Source organism: Triturus cristatus, chromosome 10, assembly GCF_964204655.1.
Source record: "Triturus cristatus chromosome 10, aTriCri1.1, whole genome shotgun sequence".
In the NCBI taxonomy this organism is placed as follows: domain Eukaryota; kingdom Metazoa; phylum Chordata; class Amphibia; order Caudata; family Salamandridae; genus Triturus; species Triturus cristatus.
In genome coordinates, this window is record NC_140593.1 from 1,205,045,576 (window position 1) to 1,205,070,694 (window position 25,119).

The 25,119-nt window shown below is 45.2% G+C and overlaps 1 protein-coding gene across 1 annotated transcript in view; it reads right to left on the minus strand.

Annotated features, from left to right (window-relative positions):
• LOC146797067 (RNA-binding protein 10-like) overlaps positions 1–25,119 on the minus strand; it is a 297,765-nt gene that overhangs the window by 207,627 nt on the left and 65,019 nt on the right. Inside the window, exon 4 of the mRNA XM_085629688.1 lies at positions 4,238–4,327. Coding sequence (XP_085485814.1) covers positions 4,238–4,327 — 90 coding nt within the window. The remainder of the gene's footprint in view (positions 1–4,237; positions 4,328–25,119) is intronic.

Genomic DNA, 25,119 nt, shown 5'->3' on the forward strand with positions numbered 1-25,119 from the left:
CTGCTAGTAACTCCAGATGGTCGATATGGAGTAACTTTTGGTGCAGCGTCCATGTGCCCTGCACTGTGAGGTGTAATAGATGAGCTCCCCAGCCGGAGAGCGATGCGTCCGTTGTTAGTATTATTTGGGGAACCGGGTCCAGGAACGGTCGACCTTTGGAAAGGTTTGTGGTGTTCCACCACTGCAGAGAGCGATGGGTGCGACCGTCTACCAACACCAGATCTGTCAGTTGCCCCTGGGCCTGGTTCCATTGGCGCGCTAAGCACTCTTGGAGTGGACGCATCTGGAGTCTTGCGTGAGGCACTATGAAAATGCAAGAGGCCATCATTCCTATCAGTTGCATAAACACTCGTGCTGGAAGGGAGTGTTGAAGTACGAATTTTTGTCGCAAAGCCTGAATGCTTGCAATCCTGGCCGGATTGGGGTAGGCTATTGCTTTTGAGGTGTCTATGGTAGCACCGAGGTATTGTTTTATGTGGGATGGTGTTAGCTGGGACTTTTGGTGGTTCACCGTGAAGCCTAGTTGGTGAAGTAGTTGGATTGTGGTAGCGGTGTGGTGTACACATTGGTTGTATGAAGTGGCTTTTATCAGCCAATCGTCCAAGTATGGGAAGACGTGAATGTGCTGTCTTCTGAGGTGTGCCGCCACCACCGCTAGGCACTTGGTGAATACCCGTGGTGCTGTTGTGACTCCGAACGGGAGCACTTTGAATTGGTAGTGTTGTCCGTCCACTACAAATCTGAGGTACTTTCTGTGAGCATGGTGTACTGGAATGTGGAAGTATGCGTCTTTCAAGTCCAGTGTGGTGAGAAAGTCGTTCTGGGAGAGGAGCGGAAGTACCTGCTGAAGCGTTACCATGTGAAAATGGTCTGAGTGTATGTATGTGTTTAGGGGCCGGAGATCTAGAATAGGTCGTAAAGTCTCGTCCCTTTTTGGTATTAGAAAATATAGGGAGTAAACCCCGAAATTTTGTTTATTGACAGGAACGTGTTCTATTGCCTGCTTTAGCAATGTGGAATGTTCTTGTGACATTGGGCGTTGCCTGGGTGGAATGTTTGGGGGGGTAGATGTTAATTCCAGGCAGTATCCTGACCGAATTATTTGGGTCACCCATTTGTCTGAGGTGATGGTCTCCCAGACATGAAGGAAATGTGTGAGTCTGCCCCCGACTGGAGTGGAATGGACTGGGGGGAGCGGGGGGGGGGGGGGGGGGGGGGGGAGTCATTGGGTAGTAGGTGTGGCAGAGCGGGCGTTGTTTGTTTTGCCTCTGTCCTTGTTGTTGTTACCCCTGTAGTCGCCTCTTTGGTAACGGTGGCCTGAGTAGGGGATTTGTACGATGGGGACGCTGTGTCTGAGGGGTAGCCTCTGGATGCACTCCGAAAGGATGAGCAGCGAAAGGAGCGTCTGGGCGGGTGAGACTGTAAGGCCCCCATGGATTTTGCTGTATCCGTGTCCTTTTTCATCTTCTCTAAGGCCTCATCCACCTTTGGCCCGAATAGATGTTCCAGGTCAAAGGGATGGCTAAGGATGGAGGCTTGTACTTCTGGTTTAAACCCAGATACCCTTAACCAAGCATGACGACGGAGAAGGACGCTAGTGTTAATGGCCCTGGAGGCTGTGTCTGCTGCGTCTAGGGCACAACGTATAGAGGTGATTGTTTTACCCTCTTGAATCAACTCGTTGGCTTTACTTTTATATTTTTCAGGGAGATGTTGCATTATGCTCTCTAATTCGTCATAATGAGCCCGTCATATCTGGCCAGCAGTGCCTGAATGTTTGCTATACGCCATATGTTGGCGGCCTGGGATGCTGTGCGTTTGCCTAAAGCATCTAGCAGTTTTGATTCCTTGTCAGGTGGTGGTGCATCGCCTGACGCTTGTGAGTTTGCCCTTTTACGTGCCGTAGAGACCACTAATGAATCTAGTGGCGCTGGTCCTCTAATGTAAGTGGGATCTGAGGGAGCAGATTTGTACTTCTTTTCGATACGTGGGTTAAGGACCCTGGCTCTAACTGGGTCTTTAAAAACTTCTGCCGCATGCTTTACCACCCCTTTGAGCATGGGCAGTATGGAGGTGGACCTCTGTGTAGTATCGAATGTGTCTAGGACGAAATCTTCCTCTACAGGGTCATTATGCATGTCCACCCCATGATAATGTGCTGCTCTTTGCAGAAGATGGTTAAACCCTAGTGAATCTTCAGGAGGAGATGGTCCAGAAGGGTAAATATCGTCTTGTTGGGGATATCTGGGATAAGGTAATCGTCCCATGGATCTGGAGATCCTGTAGGGGTGGGGTCTTGTGGCACATCCCCTGTATCATAATATGGGTCCCCAAGATCATCATGGTCTGGAGACGGAGTAGGAGAACGATGAGGTGGGGGTGGAGGTGGGGAAGGAGGGGGTGGAGGTGGGGAAGGAGGGGGTGGAGGTGGGGAAAGAGGAGGAGAAGGAGGTGGAGGAGGAGGTGAAGGTATTCTGAATGGAGAGGTAGCAGAGTCCTTCCTCTTTGGAGGCGGAGCAGGCTTCTCCAAATGTCTCTTCTTAGTAGAAAGCGTCAAATGTCCAGTTTTTGGATCCTTGGTAAGAGTTTTTTTCCAAGGGATCCGGTGTAAATAACTCTGGTGAGGTAATTTGGTCAGTCGGCGCCGAAGGCGTCGGGGCCGATGATTTTTTAGGTTTTTCCGTGCCGGTTTGATGTTTAGAACCTGGCTTGGGACCATCCGGTCTCTTGGTCGGCGCCGAGATGGGCTTCGGCTTGGAAGTGCCGGTGGCCTTGTGTGGTTTGGTCGGCACCGAAGATGGCGTCGGTGCCGAAGGGCTGGGTTTCGACCCAGAGGGTTTCGGTGCGGAGCTCGGTGTCGAGGTGGAGGCCGTCTTCTTTTTCGGTGCCGAAGTGTGTTTCTCGGCACCGCTGGCAGGCTGGCTCGAGCCCGAGCCGCCGGAAGGCTTACTTGGCTTCTTCACCGGGCCCGAAGGTGTGTCTCTGGTCTTGCCTAGGCCCGGAGGCGAAGGCGTGACCGAAGCCTTTTGGGGTGTCGGCGCGGGTGTGGGAGGGGGTAGATTGGTACTCGCGACCCTCTGCGCCGGGGTGATGTCCTCCACATCTGACTCGTCGGCCTCGGAAGCGCTGACGAGGTCCTCTTCGGTACGATGATGTTCCGGATCGTCGATGTAGTCTCCGAAGATATCGACTGAAATGGACGTCGAGGAGTGTGCCATGTTCCTTCTGGCTCTTCAGTCCCGAATAGTCTTTTTGGATCGGAAAGACTTACAGGCCAGACAGTCTCGAGCCTCGTGTTCCGGGGAGAGGCAAAGGTTGCATACCTCATGAAGATTGGTGTGGGGAAATTTGGACCCACATTGAGGGCACTTTTTAAATGGAGTTCTTTCCATGAGCCGGGACCGGAGCCTGGGTAGACCCGAAGGCCGCCGTCGACGACTGGAACCGAAGGTTTGTGTCGATGAGAAGGCGCGTTGATTGAAGAGATCATGATCGAAACAATACAGCGATTGGGGTGAGGATTGCGCGTCGACCGTCAACTGGAAGCTGTTCGGAACCGGAGCGCGAAGAGCACATGAGAGCCCGATGGCGGAAAAAAACAATCTGAGGATGGAACTGAAGCCCATGCGCAATACGATCCAAAGGAGGAGTCACCGACCTCGTGACTTCCAAAGACTTTCCAAGAGGAAAAACAAACTGCAAACATCCGGGCCCAACACCAGATGGCGATCTATGCAAAAGTGTGTAATCTGCAGCTCATATGCCTCGAACATAACATTTTAGGCTCCATTCTGTACCTATTCACCAACACAAGAAACTATGCTACTGCAGCAGCACTTATGCAGCTGGGGAAGACCGGTTCAGGAACTATAATCCACAGTGAACACCACAAGGCACTACTATAGGGTAGTATCTATGCAAACAACTCTATTGAAGATTCAAAATAACAAAAGTGTAGTTCCCTCAGGCTAAAGCCTTGTGCCAAAGACTCAAATTCAGAGAGAAGTGCTCTTATAGCAATGTTCACCTAGTGCTCCTTTCATTACACACTGCTAAGGTATTTTAAGACTAACTTTTTAAATACTTTTTTACTGAAAGAATTCAGGCAGTCTTACTAAACAGCAGTAGAGAACACTATTCTGCAGGCCGAAGGAAAAGTGGTTTCCACAATCTGCCTTAAATCTCAAATCTTGCAATGTGGGGGAATGTAACCTGTCACGGGTCAGAGAATATTTACCATCGATCAGGCTCTCTGCGCCGAGGTCTCTCGGCATTGCTGAAGATGGGCCTCCGACCTTCCCTCTCGGGGCTGCTTGCCATGGCATACCTATGAATGAGAGAATAATTTCAATCTAGATGTATGACCCTCCGGGGTTATACTGCAGGTTATAAATATCCTCCAAGGAAAGAAATATTAACTTACCTGTAAAGAGTAGTTCTCTATAATGAGCATCATCCATAAATTCATAAACGTAAACCATCTAAGTGAGTATTTCGGAATCACTTGAGGAACAAAACGTGCTGCAGAACTATGGAGAAATGTGCCCCAGTCATAAGCTGCAGCACCATCCCATCCTCCAAGTTTTAGGGCTTGTGCAGCTGTCAGTTGCCTAAAGACTGATTGTGCAGAATAACAATACTTACAATCAGCTCTGGGATAGCCAACTGGTTCGCCTTCTTATCAATCTCGTTTCCTTACTTCTTATACAACAGCTTCCCAAACACCTTGTTTTGTTTGTACCTCCCACACAGCCATAGTTTCTGAATCATCATTCTGTATGGTTGCCCTGCATGATTCCAATGCTTGCATTCAAGGAACTACTTTTGTCTTTTTCTTGCAGCGCAGCATTAAACTGCATGTGTTTCCCAGGTCTCTCGTTTGCTGCCCCTTTAGATACCACTGTGTGCTCAATGTTGCTCCTTCATCTCGTCCACTAGTTTCCCCTGCTCCCCTAACCTGTTTGTCCCCTTTTTAATTCATTTCCCCACCCCACCCGCCAGTCTCAAGCGTTCCTCACTTCATTAACTCATCCCTTACGTGCTCCTTCATATAAACACAATGGTAGCAAACATTTTTCTTCTTTTGTAACTAGACTTGGTGTATTATATGGTGTGGTCGTGCAAACTCATTGTGTAATACACTTAACCCCTTTATGACCAGTAGGTTTCCTTTGTGAAACCCTTAGCTGAGCCCTGGGTACCAGTCATGACCCTAGGGACTTGAGATGGACTGTCCTGGAGAGAGTGATGGGTGAATCGTTTAATATTGATTCCATTCTGGCGAGGAAAGAAGCTCAATGGATTTTTTCAGAGAAAGCAGGCCGGATAGGTTTGAACGACTCGACTGAGTGGAATAAAATCAGTAGACGATGAGATGGTTTGACTAAATGACAGATGTAAAACATCAGTGAATTTGATTTATCAGTGATCACATTTAGAGGTTACCATCTGAGCTGGGGTGATCCCAGTTGATGCCTTGTGTAGGTTCTTTGTGGTGAGGCCAGGTATTGTTTATTTGGGGATGCCCCCACTGGTGTTCACCGGAGTTCATCTGAGAAAAATATTTGGGTGTTAATATTTTCCCAAATATATGAATATTGGATAATAGAGATTAAGATTGGATAAAAGGTCGCTCCATAGATATTGTCGAGACGTAATTTGACAACTCTGTACTGGGTCCTGTACAGGTTTCAGGTTCGTTCCTGATCTAAAATGGCCACCAGTTTTTATTGTCCCGATGAACGGGCAGTACATTACCTGTATTGGCAAAGTAAGAATGGTTACTGTGTAATAAACTATTACTAGGTCGACACCTATGTGATAAGAGATTTGACTAAATAGATGGCTTGGGGTGGCATATTTATAGTTGGTTTTTCCGACCTTGAATCTATTCAAAGCTGGCCACCGTAGTGGAAAAGCAGATATACATCTGTGATTGGTTGACGCGCCGGAAGTGGGCGTGGTTCGCCACGTTCCTTAAGCCGTGCGTGATGCAAGTTTAACGAGGAAGCTGCACATACGCCGGAGGGACGCGGCAGGGGTGAGATGAGTGCTTGATGGAATGGTGTCTTGGTATATCACTTGAGTCCCGCGAGTAGCAGACATAGAAATATACAGGTGAAATGTCTTGTGAAACAGAGGCTTAATCTGCGATTGAGTAGCAGATTGTTGGTGCAGCAATGAGCTGCGGTTTTTGAAGAAAAGATACACCAAGATAGTGATGGAAAGAAAGGATTGCATTACAAGACTATGTAGGTGCTATGCTTTTAGTAGCGATATTTACATATGGACATTCCCACACTATTTCGGGATGTCCGGGGGGCTGAGTACTATGTGGGTCTTGGCATATCCCCGCAGTTGGGTCCCCAGAATAGATACGCAATATATGCGTTTGGCTGTTTTCCAGAATGGACCAAGTGTTGGAGAATACATAATAAAAGAAAAATGTAAGGAATGTTTCTGTTTTTTATACATAGGGGATGAGTTATCTGGTAGTCACCCCAGGGGCACGAAATAGAAGACACGTGTTCCACTTTGAAGACGGTTGCGGGTATGAGGAGACTTCGCAACCCTCTGGTAAAGAATGGAATTGAGAACTGTTTTATAGATTAAAATTGTTGAGTTTATGTCAATGTCCGGAGCTCTGGACAATTTGTTTTATACTGGCTTTCCGTGTGTCTTTTGTATTATACCATCAGAAGTTGTAGGTGCACCATTTGTGAAGGTGATTTGGAACCCCTTAGCCCTGAAGAAGTTGCGTGATGAGTCCTATTGCAGTAACCCCCACCCCCACACACATTTTGCCAGATTTCTAATGCACTTTGACTTGATGTGCCCATGGTCCCTGCCAATCAGGTTCCAAGGGCATGTGTGCTTCCCCAAAACGGTACCTTTGTACCCCCAATTGGCCCTCTCAGGTCACATCCAACTCCCTTGTAAAATGGTACCATGGGTACCAAGGGAAGGTCTCTAAGAGCTGCAGCACATATTGTGGCACCCTTAAAGGTCCTGTACCTTACACACATACACACACTGCCATTGCAGGCTGCGTGTTTTGGTGCAGAGAAAACTGAAAAGTCGACATGGCACACATTCCTGTGTGTGATGGCTGCAACCTACTGCCTTTGGTATAGGTAGGACACCCCTCTAGCTGGGTGCACTATCCCACTGGTGAGGGTACAGTTGTATGAGCACTGTACCTCTACAGTGTCTAAGTACATTCTTAGACATTGTAAGTGCAGTAAAGCCATAAAGAGTATATGGTCTGGGAGTTTGTCATTACGAACTCCACAGCACCATAATGGCTTTACTGAATTCTGGGAAGCTTATACCATGCACGTAGAGGACATCTTAGAGACGCCCCTGAAAAAACGACCAGCCTCTGGTGGGTTCCCTAACAGGTAAACACCAGCCTGCCACCACAAGACATGTTTCGGGACCCTTGGGGTGGGAGCCTTCGCTCCCTGAGCCCAGAAAAAAGCCTTTCCAGGGCAGAGGTGTTCACATACCTGCCCAGGCCTGGCAGAACCATCTGTGGCAGGGGAGCTTCAAAGGCCTTGCCGCCATTGTCGCGCAACCCCCAGCCTCACCTGCTATCAGGAGCAGGCCCCCTACCTGTCACTGCTCCTTTTAGGCGGAAAGACGGTGGGAAAAATTAGCACAGCCCAGAAAGCGTGCCCACCTCTGCTAACCCCACCCCTCAGGTGGAGGAGGCGAGGATGAAGTCCACCCCGCAGTGGCCGCCATCTAGCAGATGGCAGGCACTCTCCAATGAGGAGTAGGGATTGTGACCAATCCCCCACGTGGGGTGAGCACACCAAGGGTGTAGTCACCCTAAGGTCAGAAGCACATTGGCTACTGACCTCGGGACCCCTAAAACACCCCCTAAATACAGTATTTGGGAGGCAGCCCTGAACCAAAAAGACAAATTCTCGCAACCTACAAAGTAGGACGACGGAAGACGCCAAGCAGAGGAGACTGCAGAGAACAACTGACTTGGCCCCAGCCCTACGAGCCCGCCTGCAGTTTCCAGAGATCCTGCACCAAAAGTCACCTTGTCCTATAGCCAGCGACCTCCAGAACCCCTGGGATGACTGACTACCTTTCACAAAGACCAGATTTCCTGTGAACAGCAGCTCTGTAACAAAAAAACAACAACAAAAAAAAACAGCCAAGAAAGACTCCAAGCCTGCTGAGACAAACCTGATTCCTGGAACCACCACTGCACCAGACGCCTAGGGTCTGTGTCTGAGTGGCCCACCGGTCCCAACGATGTCCACCAGCGCTCCAGAGTCTGAGTCCATTGTGCGTTGACCCCTCCAGGACTCCCCAACGTCAACTGCAGCCTCAGCATGGAGACACACCAACCGTGAGTAGCCCGGTAAGGTGAAATCCGACCTCAAAAGACACCCCTGCATCCAGCCACCCTGCACCCTGGAGAAGAGCCCTCCAACTTACCTGCCCAGCTGTTGGTTCCTCCCGGAAGACTTCCCGGACCGAGCCTGCCGCCAAAATCCAAAACCGGCAACAACAAGGCAACCGAAGCCAAAACAGCACCCTGCACCCGGCCGCCCCTGTGCCGCTGTGGGTTCACTTTGTACGCTAGCTTGAATCCACCTTTGTCCTGAGCTTAAGTCCAGGTGCTTTGCTCGCACAACCTTATGGCCTGCTCGTGAGCAGCCAACAACTAGAGGCCCCCTATCCCCTATTGGTTAACCGATAACTTTATTTCCCCAGTGACCTAAAGAAAAGAAGCAGAGTTCAGATATCTCAAGCCGTTGTAGAACCATGCCACTGACTCCTATGGAAGTTCTCCTGATGCAAGGGATACAAGAGGCTCAATGATGCGGTGCGGTTGATGGGAATCTTCTTGCAGCTGTTCCAAGGCCCACAGGATTGATGAGCCGGTCCTCTCTGTCCTGCCAGACCAGCTGCCCGGTATAATGGTCACAGCAGAATCCTTCAATGGACGATTACTCTCCTTCTGGGCGAGCAAGCTTAACTTTGACGACGCTCCTTTGTACAGAAAGCTTGGGATAAACTTTCAGCGTTGGTTCCCGGGGGTGCACAGAGGAGCGCTCAGAAGATTTGGTCTCCTAACTGCCCGCTGAAGCTTAGCTATTGTAGCCCTGTGCTGTGAACAGGTCAGCCATCTGGGCTACGATATCTATTTCTCCATGACCAAGACACAGCAGGCAAAGTCCCTTCTCCTTTGCTAGCCCCCAGGTGCAGCAGGAAAAACAATTTGCAGACTAGGCAGCAGACGATGGAATATGTGGCAAATCCGTAACTATGCAAAAAATGCAACTGCCACACAATCACATAATTCCAGTGTCCCTGCTTATAAACAAGTTTGCTTATGCCAATTGGGTAAAAGCAATCAAACATACAGTTTCCGGTCAGGACACCGGCACCGAGGTGTGGTTAGCAGGCCTCAGTGCAGTCTCAGAGTCAAAACAATAGCAGCGTCAGTCCAAAACGCTGGAGTTGACCATACAAAAAGAGGTATTTTCTTACAAGGAGATAGAGTCTTACTAGAATGAAAATAAAAAGAGAATAACAGACCCTAGTAAGAGCTAGTTATCTAAAGCGAAACCTGAAACATACAAGTATTTGAATAAAGTATATATGATACATTTACAATTGGTACTAGAAAAAGCCTCAACTTCACAGGCAAGTAGAGAACTGAAAAACATAAGTACTCATTTTTTGACCTCCCATAACTCGTGTACTCTTCCTCAGCTATAAAAGAAATGCTTTTGTAAAAAGTTAAATGATTTCCAGTCTAAACAGGATTAACTTCTGAAGCTTCTTAGTTTGAATATTTAAAATAAAAAATAAAAATTGCTAAACTTTTCCAGGTACAGAGTAAGCCCGGGCGGGTAACTCCGCTCCGCCAGCAGAGTTTTGACTACTCCGTGTCCCGTTGCGAACACATTTATGACCAGAGACGTACAGCCTGTGAATTCCGAGATTAAGAGCAACTGTTACCAAAGCCCTTTGTGCCTAAATGTGAACCGGCACAACCTGATGCTCAGCATGTAGTTGTCTTAATATAGCCCTGCAGTTTAGATTCGATTACTTCCCTTCCCATTTGTCAACTTTAGCGGTGCTTATTTCCTTCATCGGGCTTCCATCTTTCTTACTGTATTGAAGGGAAGAGGTGTGGCGCCGCGGCCAGGGCGACTGACTCCGGTATCGGGGGATCACGGTTCGACGCCGGTGGCAGATTAGCCCAGCACCATGTGACTCTGGGCAATAGCTTGCTTAATCTTCCCGATGGCCCCCAGCGCCTAGAGACCCTTACGGGTGAGTGTTCGCGCTTTACAAATGTGGATATTATTATTATTATTGTGGAGGGGTGATCTATTACCAGTGTAACATACAGCTATTCTAGATCATTGTGTTTTCAGATCAACTATAATAGTTGGCCATTAGGGTGTTGTTCTTCACTATATTACAAGGAATTGGGCTAACTTTTCATTCTTCACCACTGTTTTGTTGATAAGCATTCCATCAACCTAATTTGTTGGTCCCACCAGCTGATGCCGAACTGGTTGTTTCCGTTTATTAGTTGGGGCCAAACTACGCACTCAAAGCTTCATGTCCCACTGGGCACTTTCAGCATCACATAACTGAGTTCTCCATTTAGTCAGGGTAATTCCTCTAGCTCATCTTCTCACCACTTATTTTTTGCTCTGATTCAAGAGTTCTGGTGCCTAAATAAGTACGTGCTTCGCTTAACGTTTACGTCCACTCCATTATTAAAGTTGGTTGTATTAGCAAGTGCAAGTCAACACCTTTTCCTTGTAAGTCTGATACAATGGCAGAAAGAGTCTAAAATTCAGTTCAAAAGAAACAAAGGTGACCCCTCACCGTCTGACTCTCCCATCAAGACCAAGGCAGATATTAATAGAACAATGGACAGGATTGTCAAAAAATTAGCGGACGTACATGACCTAGTCAGGTCGACCAAACAGAATACGGATGCCAAGCAACTAGAACTTACTGCTTTTCGAGCGGACATGAACACAATTAACAATAAAATTGCATCCGCCGAACAAACAATTAGCGATGTGGAAGATGTTTCTTTTAAGACCTGCAAAGGTGTTCCGGAAGGGTCAGAAGACACCGCAGGATCATGTATAGCTTTTCTGGAAGACTGGATACCTCAGTTCACTGGTTTAAAGATTCCAACTCCTTTAGAACTAGATAGGGCACACAGAATTCCAACTTTTAACACTGCCTCACGGCAAACAACTTGTCCTATCATCTGTAGACCACTGAGATTTCAACACACCGAAGCTATCCTCAACTATGCCCGCAAAACTTGTCAGCTTATCTGGAATGGCCACAAAATAATTTTTACGCAGGACTACTCTAAACCTACTGTAGATACTGGGAAGGGTTTCCTCATTTTATGAGAAACTAAGACAAAAATATTCGGTTCTCCTTTGTTGGCCCGACTAAATTCAGAATTACAGTCAATGGTCGTCATCACTATTTCACGGATCCTATGGACCTATCGAACTTTCTAGAAGGCCCTCCTACTCAGTACATGGATTTTTCTCAGTCCTCTTCCAATAAGAGGAAATCGTGCTATATTCACGCCTCAAATCTTTTGTTAATAAGCTCAGTGTTTTTTGATAGTCCTTTATGGGTAACAGTACTAAATGTCTAGCAATTACTGATTATTTTCCTTATACCACATGAGTATTACGAGTTTTGTAGTCAGTTCTTATTCAATCCGATAACTCTTTGTTATAGGGAGTGTCTATTCTTGCTAGGTTTACCATCCTCAAATTGATTTAAAATTATAGGGGATACCTCTCTCCCTTAACAGGCTGGTTCACGATTCACATTGCCTGTACCATATAATTTGATTTGGCTGGTACGATATACTCTGGAAATCTTGGCTATGATAATTGAAGTAAACTCCGTTCGACGCTCCTGCAGTCGCACCTCCTACATTCGAGGTTTGCAGGGATGGGGTGAGAGGGGGGTGGAGACAGGGGTGTGTGGAGGTTGGGAGGGAATTCCCAGGAGTTGTGGATTAACATGGGATATGTTGTACTTTGCTACTTGGGTATTCCCAGCTGTTTTTTGTTTCTTTCTCGCTTTTCTTTTCTTCTGTTCTCCTTTCTTTATCTATTCATGGGTTGGAAATATTATAGCTTTGATAAACAAGAGTGCCTATGTGCTATTTTTTTCATATACACTGCTAGTATATTTAGTTTACTCGGTGCTGTTACAAGATATCTGTCTATGCTTAACGTGTTTCTTGCGAATGATCCAGGAATTATGTTGACATTCGTTACTTTATACATAGCGCATGCGATTAGTACATCCTGTCCCTAAATATATATGTGATGGCTCAAGCTAGGTCTCACAATATTGCAGAAGATCTTAACATAGTATCACTGGATGTCAAAGGTCTTAATCACCCAATTAAGCGCCGGAAAATCTGATTATTTAGCCAAAACTAAAGGGGACATCATACTGTTACAGGAAACAAAATTATCGGGGAAAGATGCTGCTTTTATTAAACATAACTGGATTTCACAAGTTGCCTGTTTACCGGCAGGTCATAAAAAGAAGGGGCTGACAACCTTGATAGCTAAAAAAAGCCAATATTTCACTGGAATCCAATGATAGTGATGGTAGACTACTGGCTACCCACTTAAGGAAAGGAGAAGATCTCATTCATGTTGTGAATATTTATGGTCCCAACATAGATGATCCAGTTTGTTGGGGTGTGTGTCTTGTACACTATAGAAAATCTTCCCCAGGATGATCTTATCATAGTAAGAGGAGATCCGATAATCAAATCGACAAGCTACGCGCAAATATCATCCCACAAGATCGCGCACTATAGTTCACAATATATGTTCTAAATTTAACCTCAAACATACTTGGCGCCTTCAACACAGAGATTCTACAGACTATACTTTTTACTCTGCCCCACATAACTCATATACTAGAATAAATTACATTCTTATCTCCGGTTCGTTCACACATTTAATTGATCACTCCGATATATTGCCCAAATTAGTTTCTGTTCATTCGTGTATCAGTGTTAAATTGGTTGGCAGTCATAATAAACCTTCACCTAAAAGTTGGCGTTTTAACAACAATGTTTTATCAGAACCTGTGGACAAAAATATAATTGAAGAGGCTATTGCAGATTATCTTAATCACAATGACATAGCAGGAACCAATATAAATACCATTTGGGATGCACTGAAAGCCACCAGAGGGATGATTATTGAAATTAAAACAAAAATAAATAAAAAACTCAACTCAGAATTAACTAAACTAGAAAACGAAATTAAAACCCCGGAGTCCTCCCATGCCACTTTATTGGAAGATAAAACTATTCTTTCCCTTCTTACGTAAAAGGAGTATGAATATAATAAAATTCTGAGCGAACGTGCAGGAGTATGGGTGAATACATTTAAACCCTTAACCTCTACGAAGCTAACAAAGCGGGTAAATTATTGGCTTCATATCAAAAGCACAAACAGAATCAAAAGGTTATCTCATCTATCAAAGATGTCAATAATCAAACACACACAAAACAAAAAGGTATGCTGAACACCTTTAAATCCTTCAATGAGGACCTATATAAAAGTGATCAGGGATTTAGTTTAAAAGATTGTACCCAATACTTAAATAGAATGAATGTGCCCAAATTAAACGAAGCCGAAAAATTAGCTTTAGGAAAACAAATTAGCTCATTGGAGGTAGCGAACTCGATTAAAGCCTTGAAAGATAATAAGGCTCCGGGTCCAGATGGATATACAGCCACTTTTTATAAAACTTTTTTCAGATCAAGTGCAACCAACTATGCTTAGAGTTTTTAGGTCTCGCCTGGCGTTAGCAGCGCGCATGCGCTGCACTCGCCATGCGAGGGCCTTTTGGAATCATTAAGGATTCCATGTGCACGCGTGTGGACAAGAGATGTGCACGCGCGCACCGAACTTCCCAGAGTTGCGCTCTTCATTTTTCCACCCGAGCAGCCAGGCAGAAAGAGCGATTAGTCTGCTTGATTTCTGCCGACTGGGTCTGGCAGCCTTGGGACCAGTCTGCCTCTCCTGCCCCCTCCTCCCCGAGCACGAGAGCAGTGCTACAGCTACCGATGCTGCGCCATCCCTCTGTGGCATCTTCCGTGCGCGCTCCTGCGCCATCCGCACGTGCCAAAGCCCTAACCCTCATTTACCCAACGGTGACCTCCAGTTCAAAAATAATTAGAGAGGCCGCAGGCTTGTGCCTCTCTCACCCGACTGGCGGCCCCCTCTGTGAATCTGTCGCCGAGCCACCCTGGGTCTCCCATTATCCAACCGCCTCACCCCATATGGCTACTACTGCATTCACAAGCCCTTTAACTACTTCACAGCCTCCTTTATCGCTCCCTCTTCTCCTTTCTCTGCCCCTTTCTCTCACTCACACATACTCTGTCTCTCCCTTTCTTTCTTCCTCTAAATTTGTCTCTCCTCCCGCTGCCTTTCTCTCTCACATTTCCTCTTACGCTCGATCAGTCTCTCCTCCTCTTTCACTCCACCTTCTCATTTTCCATATACAATTCCTATTGCTCTTAGAGTGGATCCGTAAAACACAACTTTTTTGCCCCCGATATAACTCGCCCTCTCCCGCTCATGCTGTCAAATTATGGCCTCTTTATTACCCAACCCAGGCTGCCTTCTGATGGAAAAGTGAGACCAAAGGGCAATTACACAGTCACTACAGTCGACAATATGAGGTGTTGGGGGAGCGGTGGTACTAGCAAGATGTTGTGAGGAAAGGGTGCTAAGTGTCTCACATCAAGAATGAATCGGAACAGAGGTCCCCTCTTCTATAGTGACACTCCCTCCCCCCCCCCCCCAAAAGTTGGCTTCCACTGTTCTGCGGCATGATTTACTGTGAACAGATATGGACACTTACAATGTACTCCCATTTTAAGTTGGAGCTATCTCACAGTATTTCAGGTACTGGGAACCCAAAGTTGCCGGGCAAATTTGTCAGACCAGCTCCCTGGAGGAGTGGGTAGCGGGCAAGTTGAGCTATTGGCATTGTAAATGACAATGTCATTTAATTATGTGTTAACTAGCAAAGAAAAAGACAAGCATTGAAAATGCAATAGGTCTCGCCTTTGACTAAGTTAAAGCCATTTGCTTTGCTAATGGTATTGTATAGCAAAGCAAATGGCTTCAACTTAATAAAAGGTGAAACCTATTGCATTCTTAGGTCTCGCTGGCTATCGCGTAAGCGATCGCACAGCGAGACTTTAGTAAGGGGCTCCCAAAAGCGGATTGCATGGCGAGCACACGCACAATCACGTGCATCGTGCCGCCATGCAATCCGTTTGGCAATCTAACTTCAAAGGGTCCGCTCCCCCGCCTGGAATGCGCTCCCCCGCCCCGCGCACGCCACGCTCCGCTGGGCTTGTCTTGTTTTTTTGTTGCATATTTATATAGAGCCAACTCGACCCGAAGGTATTGGAGCGCTTTACATAGCACCGTATTTACATTACGCATTCAGGAGGCGGCAGCGCAGCCGACGGTCCACACCCTCTCCCATTCTCTCCCTCCTGCCACGGACCACTTAGAACTGTCTTTGTCTTTCCATGTAAATATGTTTTGTCTTTCTATGTAAATACTGTTGTTGCACATGATTGTCCAATTGTCGATTTGGTTTTTATTGTTAAGTGTTTCTAAATGTTTTTTGTAATCTGATTTAAAGTTGTACAGCACTGAACAGACCTTGATGAAAAAGATAAAACTCAGCCCATGAATATTACATGTACAAGGTGGAAAATAAAAATCCACTCTAAGAAATCGACCCCATGATTTATGGTGACAGAGGTATCATGTGTTGTTATTAGTTTTTGGATTCCAACCTCTGTTTACCTTAAATGAATCAATCCCCTGTTGTTTATATAACCTTTGAGAGTAGGCGCACGCCTACGAGGGTAAGTTGCGAAGATCGAGTCTGGGTCTACTTTAGGTACCCCTGGCAGGAGATTACTCCTTCTTCCTCATAAAATCTTCATTCCAAGATTCTGTTCCCTGCTTACTCCTCCTCTTCACATTATTGTTGAATAAGTGAGTCAGACTGACACTCATTCTTTTGTTCGTCCCTCCTCCCCCCCTCTACCACACGTATACTTCTATCGACTCTGATTTGGTTATCCTAGTACCATAGAGACTTGAACCTACGGTCTACACACAAATGTCCGAACTAAAAACCTTAACAATTGGAGAGGATGAAATTGAGGAACTTTTGAAGAGACCTTCTAAATTCAACTTGAGTAACAATCAAGCGACACCAGGCCAACAGTCAGATCTAGAAAAGATTACCCGTCTGAAGAAGAAACAAGTACGGACTGCTCTCCATGGAGAAGTTCTGCTAGAGCACTTACGAGCAGGGACCATACCTGCAGGATTGCAAGTAAAGAATGTTCCAGTAATTTTTGTAGACCAACCCGAATACATCGAAGGCTTCAGCCACATTGGCACAAAATGCTCTAGGGACTGGATGTTCCACTCTATAAAGACTGCAGAACGCCTTTCCCTTCTGGAACTAGATCTAATTAAAGAACTGGAGGAAGAATTTAAAAACAACGCTACCGTGCGGGACGCCCAGGCACTCCTGATAAAATTGGAAAAAGAAAACGAGACCTTTAAAAAGAACACAGAGGACTTCAAAAGAGCGAAATTGCAAAAAGACATTAACAACTTCTCCGAGAAAAAGACTTACCCCTATCTGGAACAAGACTATTATAAACAACAAACCAACGTGGGCATGCTTCGTACCTATGGTGGAAGAAGTAGGAGACAATATATAACTTTCTCCGACCCATCTTCCTACTCAGGAGACTCAAGTGACTCAGAACCCTCAACGAGCAATAGAGATAACGAACCACGCCAGTTTTTCCAACCGAGACCTTTTTTAGGGAGAGGCCAGAGACGCCCAACCGGAAGAACAAGATCCACACAATGGTACAACCGAGTTCCACCACCTCAACAATATCAAGGAGAGATTACAACACGGAGGAGAGTGTACAGATGGTAGAAAGAAAGAATCCCATCTTCAACCTATCCACTTACACCCTGTCACAAGATGAAACAACATTACTCCAGAAAGGCCTATCATTCATACCCACGGTAAGACCTGATATCGGCCAAATGAAGCTGGAGATACTACAATTATTCCGGAAAATGCGGTTGAAAATCTTCTTTCTCAATCAAGAAGAAGAAACCACCATCAACTACTCGGGACTTAAAAATCCCTCAACGTTTTTTCCTGCGGCTGAATTGATGCCTGTGGAGCAACTGACTTTTGAAAAAAACGTCATGAGAGATCTGAGTGATTTAGACCAAAAGAAGATCTACACTAAATGGAACCTATCGAAAAATGAAAAAACAGCCTTGGATGCACTCATGAAAAATGAAGAAATCATCATCAAGCCTGCGGACAAGGGCGGGGCCATTGTCATTCTTCCCCGAGAAAAATATGAAACGGAAGTAGAACGCCAATTAAACCAAGAGGAACACTACAAACGTTCGGATGAGGATTTTGTGAATCTAATCAAACAAAAACTCATTTCCCTGGTTAATATTGGAGAAGATGAGGGCTGGCTATCAAAAAAAGAAGCACTATACCTGATTAATGATAATCCGAGAACACCTCTTCTTTATGTCCTCCCAAAAGTTCACAAAGACATCGAAAACCCTCCCGGAAGACCAATAATTTCAGGAGTCAATTCCATACTCGAAAGACCAGCTAAGTATGTAGACACTTTTCTAAAACCCTTGGTGAGAGACACAATGAGCTATATTAAGGACACGACGCAAGCCATCAATCTATTGAAAGGTCATCCCTTTGATGCACAAGAGGAACATCTAGTCACATTGGATATCGTTAGTCTGTATACCAACATCCCACAGGAACAAGGAATAGAAGCTATTGAGTTCTTCCTAGACAAACGTGAACGCCCACACAATGTCCCTACCTCTTTCATCCGACAGCTGGCGGAAATTTGTCTAAAATATAACTTTTTCAACTTCAATGGAATCCAATTCCTGCAAATCAAAAGAGCCGCAATGGGTTGTCCCTTCGCGCCTGAAATGGCCATAATGTTTATGGCTCTGTTCGAAGACAGATGGGTCTACAACAACAACCCATATGACGGCCACATTAAAATGTGGTACCGTTATATTGATGATGTCTTTATGCTGTGGCGAGGAGCACTAGATCAACTTTTGGAATTCGTCACCTGGATCAACAATAGAAATAAAGACATCCAGTTTACGGTTAACCACAATAAAGAGGAGATGAACTTCTTGGACCTTCTGATACGACACGAGGCTGGTCAACTATACACAACCCTATACAAGAAGAAAACCGACAAAAACACCACATTGCACTTCTCCAGTTTTCATCAGAGAAATTTACGTGAAAATCTGCCTTTCAGCCAGTTTTTACGTATTAAACGTAACTGCATGAAGAAAGAAGACTATTTTGACAACGCTAATACACTGATGACACAACTGATTGAGAGACAGTACCCAAAGAAATTGTTGAAGAGGGCTATGAAGAGGGCATGGTACATTCCCAGGGAAACCCTTCTGGTATCGAAAGAACGAGATAACAACAAACCCCTGGTCTGCGTCACTACTTTTTCAGGACGCACAAATGCAATGAAAAAAATAGTCCGAAAAAATTGGACAACTGTCAAATCGATAGAACCATTAAGAAACCCTCCAATCTTTGCACTGAAGAAGAACAGAAGCCTCAAGGACAAACTGGTACATGCCAACACGTCAAAAAAATGTGACACAAATCCAATTCGAACTTTGCTCTCTCTACCACCTATCAAAGGTCACCGAAAGTGTGGCAATTGCACATCTTGTCAAAGTACCATAGAAGGCGACCTTTTTGTATATGGGAACAAATTCATAAAACACGAACCATTCACGAACTGTAACACCCACAACGTGATCTACTGCGCCCTGTGCCCCTGCCCACTGGCATACATTGGCAAAACAACCCATGCCATAAAAACAAGAATGACTCAACACCGTTCCAGAATTAAGTGCAAGATCCTAACTGCACCAATGGTAACACATTGCATTGAATATCAACATAGCCCCAAAGATATCAAATGGACTGTTCTAAAGCGGGTATATGGAGCTAATGTTGATAGTCTCCTTTCTAAATTTGAGGCAAAGACCATCATGTACTTGAACACAATCGAAAATGGCTTGAATGAAACCAGTGAATTACAACACTGGTCTTGAATTTGTCTCTTCTGAATTTCTCTTTCTCCCCTCTCCAGTACACATCCGTACAGGCATCTATACTCTGCCTCCTCACAAGAGGACGACATACCATTGAATAAACTGTCCGATACACACCTATACAGATTCATTCACACTTTTCTTACACTAAGACGCCTTTTTTCTGTATAATCCTCACCACAATAAAGCGATGATCCCGTATGTCGATAAATACTTGTTAGCACTCTGTATTACTTGTGTCACTGGCACTGCCAGCTCGTGCAAACACCAATTGGGTCCCTGGCACTGTCAGCGCGTGCATACCCTAATCGTGCTCACAGAACACAAGGTCTTGACTATCCCAACACAGAGCACGATTTATTAGGTGGGCACTCACCGTAGCAGCAGGATCATTACCAACCAGGTCACACCTGCAAGTGGGGAACACTGGAATAATCCGACCCTCTCAACGGCGCTCCGAGCCGGTTTTTAAATCATCCACGCAGGGAAGATTGTACATTCTGCAATGCCCTTCAACTATACTTTCTCCGTGGCGCGACCATGTTGCTTCGACACGTAGGCAGCTCCACTACTCGGACGGCATTGAATGTACACAGACACGCCCCCGTCCGAGCCCACCCACGTGTGACCCGGAACCAACATTCTACTTCCGTAGCATCGCGGCACACACCCCCTTTAAATTCCATGCGCCAGGAGACTCCTCCACACTCTGGAGGGATGACTGACTGCCCCCGAGCTGCATGCTGTACTGCCACGCCAGCGAGAAAGTGAAACTCGGCGTCAGAACTCTCAGGACTTCGATTCGTAGGAGCCAAGGAGAACTCCTGACCCCGGCACAAGCTGGTAAGACACCCGCCACCGGGCCAACCTACCAGGCACCCGCCCCCCACGTTGCATGGGTGTCTCCCTCCCCCTGCACCAGTTTTCAGAGGTAGATCTATAAGACGCCCCCAAAAAACCGCGAGCCTTTTCCTCGGCTAAACAAACGCATATCCTGCACAACTATCTCCCCGCCTACCAGTCACACACAGCGGAACTGTAGCAGTCACCAAACCGAGCGTTAAGTCCCTGACGTAGCACGCGCACTCCGAGCACCGGGGTATGAGCTCCGTTTCTGCGAGTAACCTCCTCTCAGACTATGAGGTGTGGGTGATGCGATTTTGACCACGCTTTCTTTCGCCCCCCTGGTCCCTCGCCACATGAGAGCACACTCGTGTCAATTAAACACCCCTTTTTTTACTACCGGCCTCACCTATGAAATAATGCAGCATCAACGCTATACACCACAGTATAGTCACGTGCCCCCACTCGCGAAGCATGGACCGGTTGAAGACACACCAGTTTCACATCACCGTAAGTTTGTAAATCTCTTGAGCACACTCTGCCATCTCACACGTTTAATCAATATCCTAAGAAATACACCCTTTTCCCCGCAGGTACTGGGGTGCTCGACCTCCATTGCTTGGAGGCCGCCCCCTCCTCCTTCCCTTTCCCACCCGTTTTTTCGCTGCATCCAAACAGCGTCTACACTTGGAGTCGCAGGAAACTCAATTACCGGACTCCTATAGGACCTCCCATACGGTATGTACGGATAACCATGCTTTCTAACCCATCAATACACGTGTAATCAGCTAAATAAAAAGCTCATCTCTGTCTCCACAACAATAAGACGGCCATTTCATTTCTCTCCGTTAGATACACCCAGTCCTTTGCACAAACATGTGTTTACCCTGACGAAGACCTTCCACAACAAGTGCCACATAGAAGGTCGAAACGCGTTGGTTTCAAAAGGAGGCAAGCCGTATTAAGAACTCCAAGGAACAAGAGTGACGTCAAGTCCTTAAAAAACATTTGCCCGACACCCAAGTATAGTGTCATAAACCCGTTCCCTACTGTCTGGAGGCTTCCTCCTACTGGCACTCCGAAAATACTGTTAGTCTGCGAGGACTAAAAGAATAGGTCCCCGGTATCTTATATGAAATGTGTAGGACTCCCCTTGCTTGTTGATTATTTCACATTCCGTTATTCAAAAAGGACCACTTAGAACTGTCTTTGTCTTTCCATGTAAATATTTTTTGTCTTTCTATGTAAATACTGTTGTTGCACATGATTGTCCAATTGTCGATTTGGTTTTTATTGTTAAGTGTTTCTAAATGTTTTTTGTAATCTGATTTAAAGTTGTACAGCACTGAACAGACCTTGATGAAAAAGATAAAACTCAGCCCATGAATATTACATGTACAAGGTGGAAAATAAAAATCCACTTTAAGAAATCGACCCCTTGATTTATGGTGACAGAGGTATCATGTGTTGTTATTACGTATTCCATTACATGCATTGCCCTCTTCTTCCTCTCGTTCCACTTTCTGTTTGTTTGTACCATTTGCTCTCCCCTGCCTCGTTCGCTGGCCTCTCTATCTCTCGCAGCTTTTTTTTCATATTTCCCTCCATTTCTTTCTCTCAACCTTTCTGTCTCCATCTCTCTGTTTCTCCCAACCATTGTCTATTAATTCTACTTCTTTTTTTCTTTCTCGTTCTTTCCATTTCCTCCCCAGCTGTCTGTCTGCACATATTTCTTTTTCTGTGTATATTGTTCTTTCTTCTATGTGCTGTCTCTGTCTCACTGTCCACCTCTCTCTCTCCGTCTTATTTAGCCCCCTCTTCTCCATTGTGTGTTTCCGCTTTCCCCGCAACCCCTGCTCTACCTGCCCCCCTCCCTCCGTACAAGGGGGTAGGGGATCAGATAAGCCTCTACAGACACTAAGGAAGCGATAGGTCACCAGGGTCAAAGGGGAGCCAGCCTTTCCAGGGAAGAGAACAAGCGACTAAAATACAGATTCCAGGTTGCCTTCGAGATAGATAGCGCCATGTTGCATCCTCAACAGGATATTTTCGATATCAGAAAGTATCGGAGCATCAGCAAGGCCCTGCAAGCCTCTTCGCCACTCAATATCACTTTCATATTTAGCCCCAAAGACAACATATAACTTAGTAACGAACAATGTTTAACTCTGCAAAACAACGTTGGCATAGATGTAAACACAACAGCACAACATCTTGCAAACTCTTGAAAAGATAACTTTTTAGTACTTTTATATAGCGCAAACTTGACCCGGTATCTGGTATCAGAGCGCTTTACATAGCACCAGTTGCGTTACAGGAGGACACATTAATTTTTGTTTGGCACAGAGAGATTAAGTGATTTGCCCAAAATCACAGGATGTTCAGCGTCGTTGCCGAGACTCGAACTCGGTTCCCCGATTCGAGGTCGACCGCCCTAGCCGTTAGGCCAACTCCTCTCCCGTTTTAGAAACATAAAGCAAGAGTGATACGCTACAATAAAAAACTACTTTGGAAAATGAGGACATATGGTTGGACTATTTCACCTAGAAGCAATATCTGCTTACAGACGAGCTGGTCCGGGTTTTAGACTCACCAGGATGTCTTCTGTTAGGGATAAGGGGGTAAATCCATCAGCATCTTTTAGCCTAAAAACACTCCTAGATGTGGCTTGAGTTAGTTGTGAAATACGAAATCTACTTAAAACTCAGAGAAAGCTTAAATAGTTTGCCTTCATCTTACCACACCTGTCACCCTGGGACCAAATTGTTGCTCTTTTAAAAATACAGAATATTTCTTATTTGATGGCTGTCTGAGAAAAAAGCAAAAACTGTATTTTGTTTCTCATAGAATGGCAAAACACACTGTGCAATGAAGTGAGTGTTTTTTTTCTATAAATGTCATCAACGAAAGTACAATCGCAGGCTAAAAGAGAAAATAACTGTTCACTCTTATGATTGCTTTTTTATATCTGGCCTAAAGATAGCTTTAGCCGTCTTGCTGGACTTTGCTTTTCCCAAAAAATAATGATGCTCCCTCCACACAGTACAAGATATTGGGTCGTCCAGCTCCAGACATTGGATACCTTCAATTGGAGAGACTGCCTTTAGCTTTTCACAACACAGCCGCTGAAAAAGACATCCCCCTTTGTTAAACAACTGCAGGGACTTGTATTCCCCAGTGGCTACTTGTATCTATGTATAGTAGGGTGTCATCACTTTAATAAAATATTTGTTTCTTAAATTGAAGCCTATGATATCGACTCACTATCTTAAACCAGCTTTGGCATATTTATATTGGATGGAAAACAAGTATAAATTAAGATTTAAAAAAACAAAAACACGTATTGAGCCAGGACATGCAGTCTTTTAATTTTGAGACATCATCAAACTTATCGCCGATCCTTTCTGCCGAACTTGAGTAAGTCTCTTCGCGCCCAACTTGCTCTTCTTTCTGTGGTTTTTATTTACTATTTTTTTTTTTTTGCATAGGCGAGGAGATGTGAGCCGCTTGTCGAGCCTGGGGTTCTGCATTCTTTGTAGTTTTGCCGTGAACGGCATATGGGCATTCTCTTTGTGACGAGGCGCATGCCTTTGGTTTCAGCTTTACATAGTACCAGAGTGTTTCCGATTTTGTCTGTGTCGCTCTTCGGCAGTGTATACGTTTGTTTCCGTCTGCGTTCATTTTTGAGTGGCACATCCCTCCGCTTCAAATTACGGACTGCAGCAGAACCGCGCACGCTAAAATATATGGCTCTGATAAACCACACTGTATTCAGCTAGGCTTGGGTTGGGTTGCATATCACACAAACCACATGTCTTTGTCTCTGCAGACAGCATACGTTATATCCCGGGCGTCCTGCAGCGTCATTTGGTGGAGGCAGAATGTTTAAAATGTTTGCAGTAAACGTCACATTTTGTAACACGCATTTGCAATGCAATAGGTCTCGCAATTGCGAGATTTAGAGCTATTGGCATTGTAAATGACAAGGCCTTTTATTTATGTTTTAAAAACCAAAACCTAAATTAGAGTAATTGTCAATTACAATGCCAATAGCTCAAACTCGCGTGAATGCGAGACATATTGCATTGCAAATGCTTGTTAATGCTTAATTATATAGCTAATAATGGACGTACGACCGACTCCATGACTGAAGCAAACATAAGTTATACCTAAAGAAAGGAAAGATCACCTACTTCCAAAGAACTATAGGCCAATATCTCTTATCAATGTTGATTGTAAAATGTATGCAAAAATGTTAGCTACAAGACTTAATACTGTTCTCCCACATTTAATAAGTAATTTGCAAGTCGACTTCCTTAAAAGTCGTATGTCTAATGACAACACTTGTTTGCTTTGTCAAGTTATGGAAAATGCCGCGAGTAAAGAAGGCCCAGCAATTGCAATCACGTTGGACGCAGAAGAGGCGTTTGACAGGGTCTCATGGTCTTTTTTAAAACAATGTATGCATACGTTTAATTTAGGGGAATCTTATATAAATATGGTTATGTCCCTCTATTTGGCGCCCTCGGCTCGCACTGCGATCAACGGTTCGCTGTCGGAACCTTTTACCCTGCAACAAGGAACAAGACAAGGCTGTCCCTTATCCCAGTCTCTGTTTCTTTTAGCGTTGGAACCTTTAATTCAAGATATTAAGTTGAATACAGATATAAAGGGTGTAGGATTTAATGATACCTATGTTAAGTTAGCTGCCTACGCAGATGACATTCTAATAGTGACGGAAAATCCGGACCTTTCAATCAAGGCCTTGATGTCTACGATTGAAAAATACTCTGTACATTCAGGTTACAAACTTAATAGAGATAAATCAGAGGCAAAACCATTAAACATTCACTGTACCAAAGACATTTTAGGTGATTCAGGCCTGGCATGGCAGTCTGGGTATATAAAATATTTAGGGATCGAATTCAGAAGCAATATAATGGACACCCTTCACCACAACGAGAAGCTAACTTTGGAA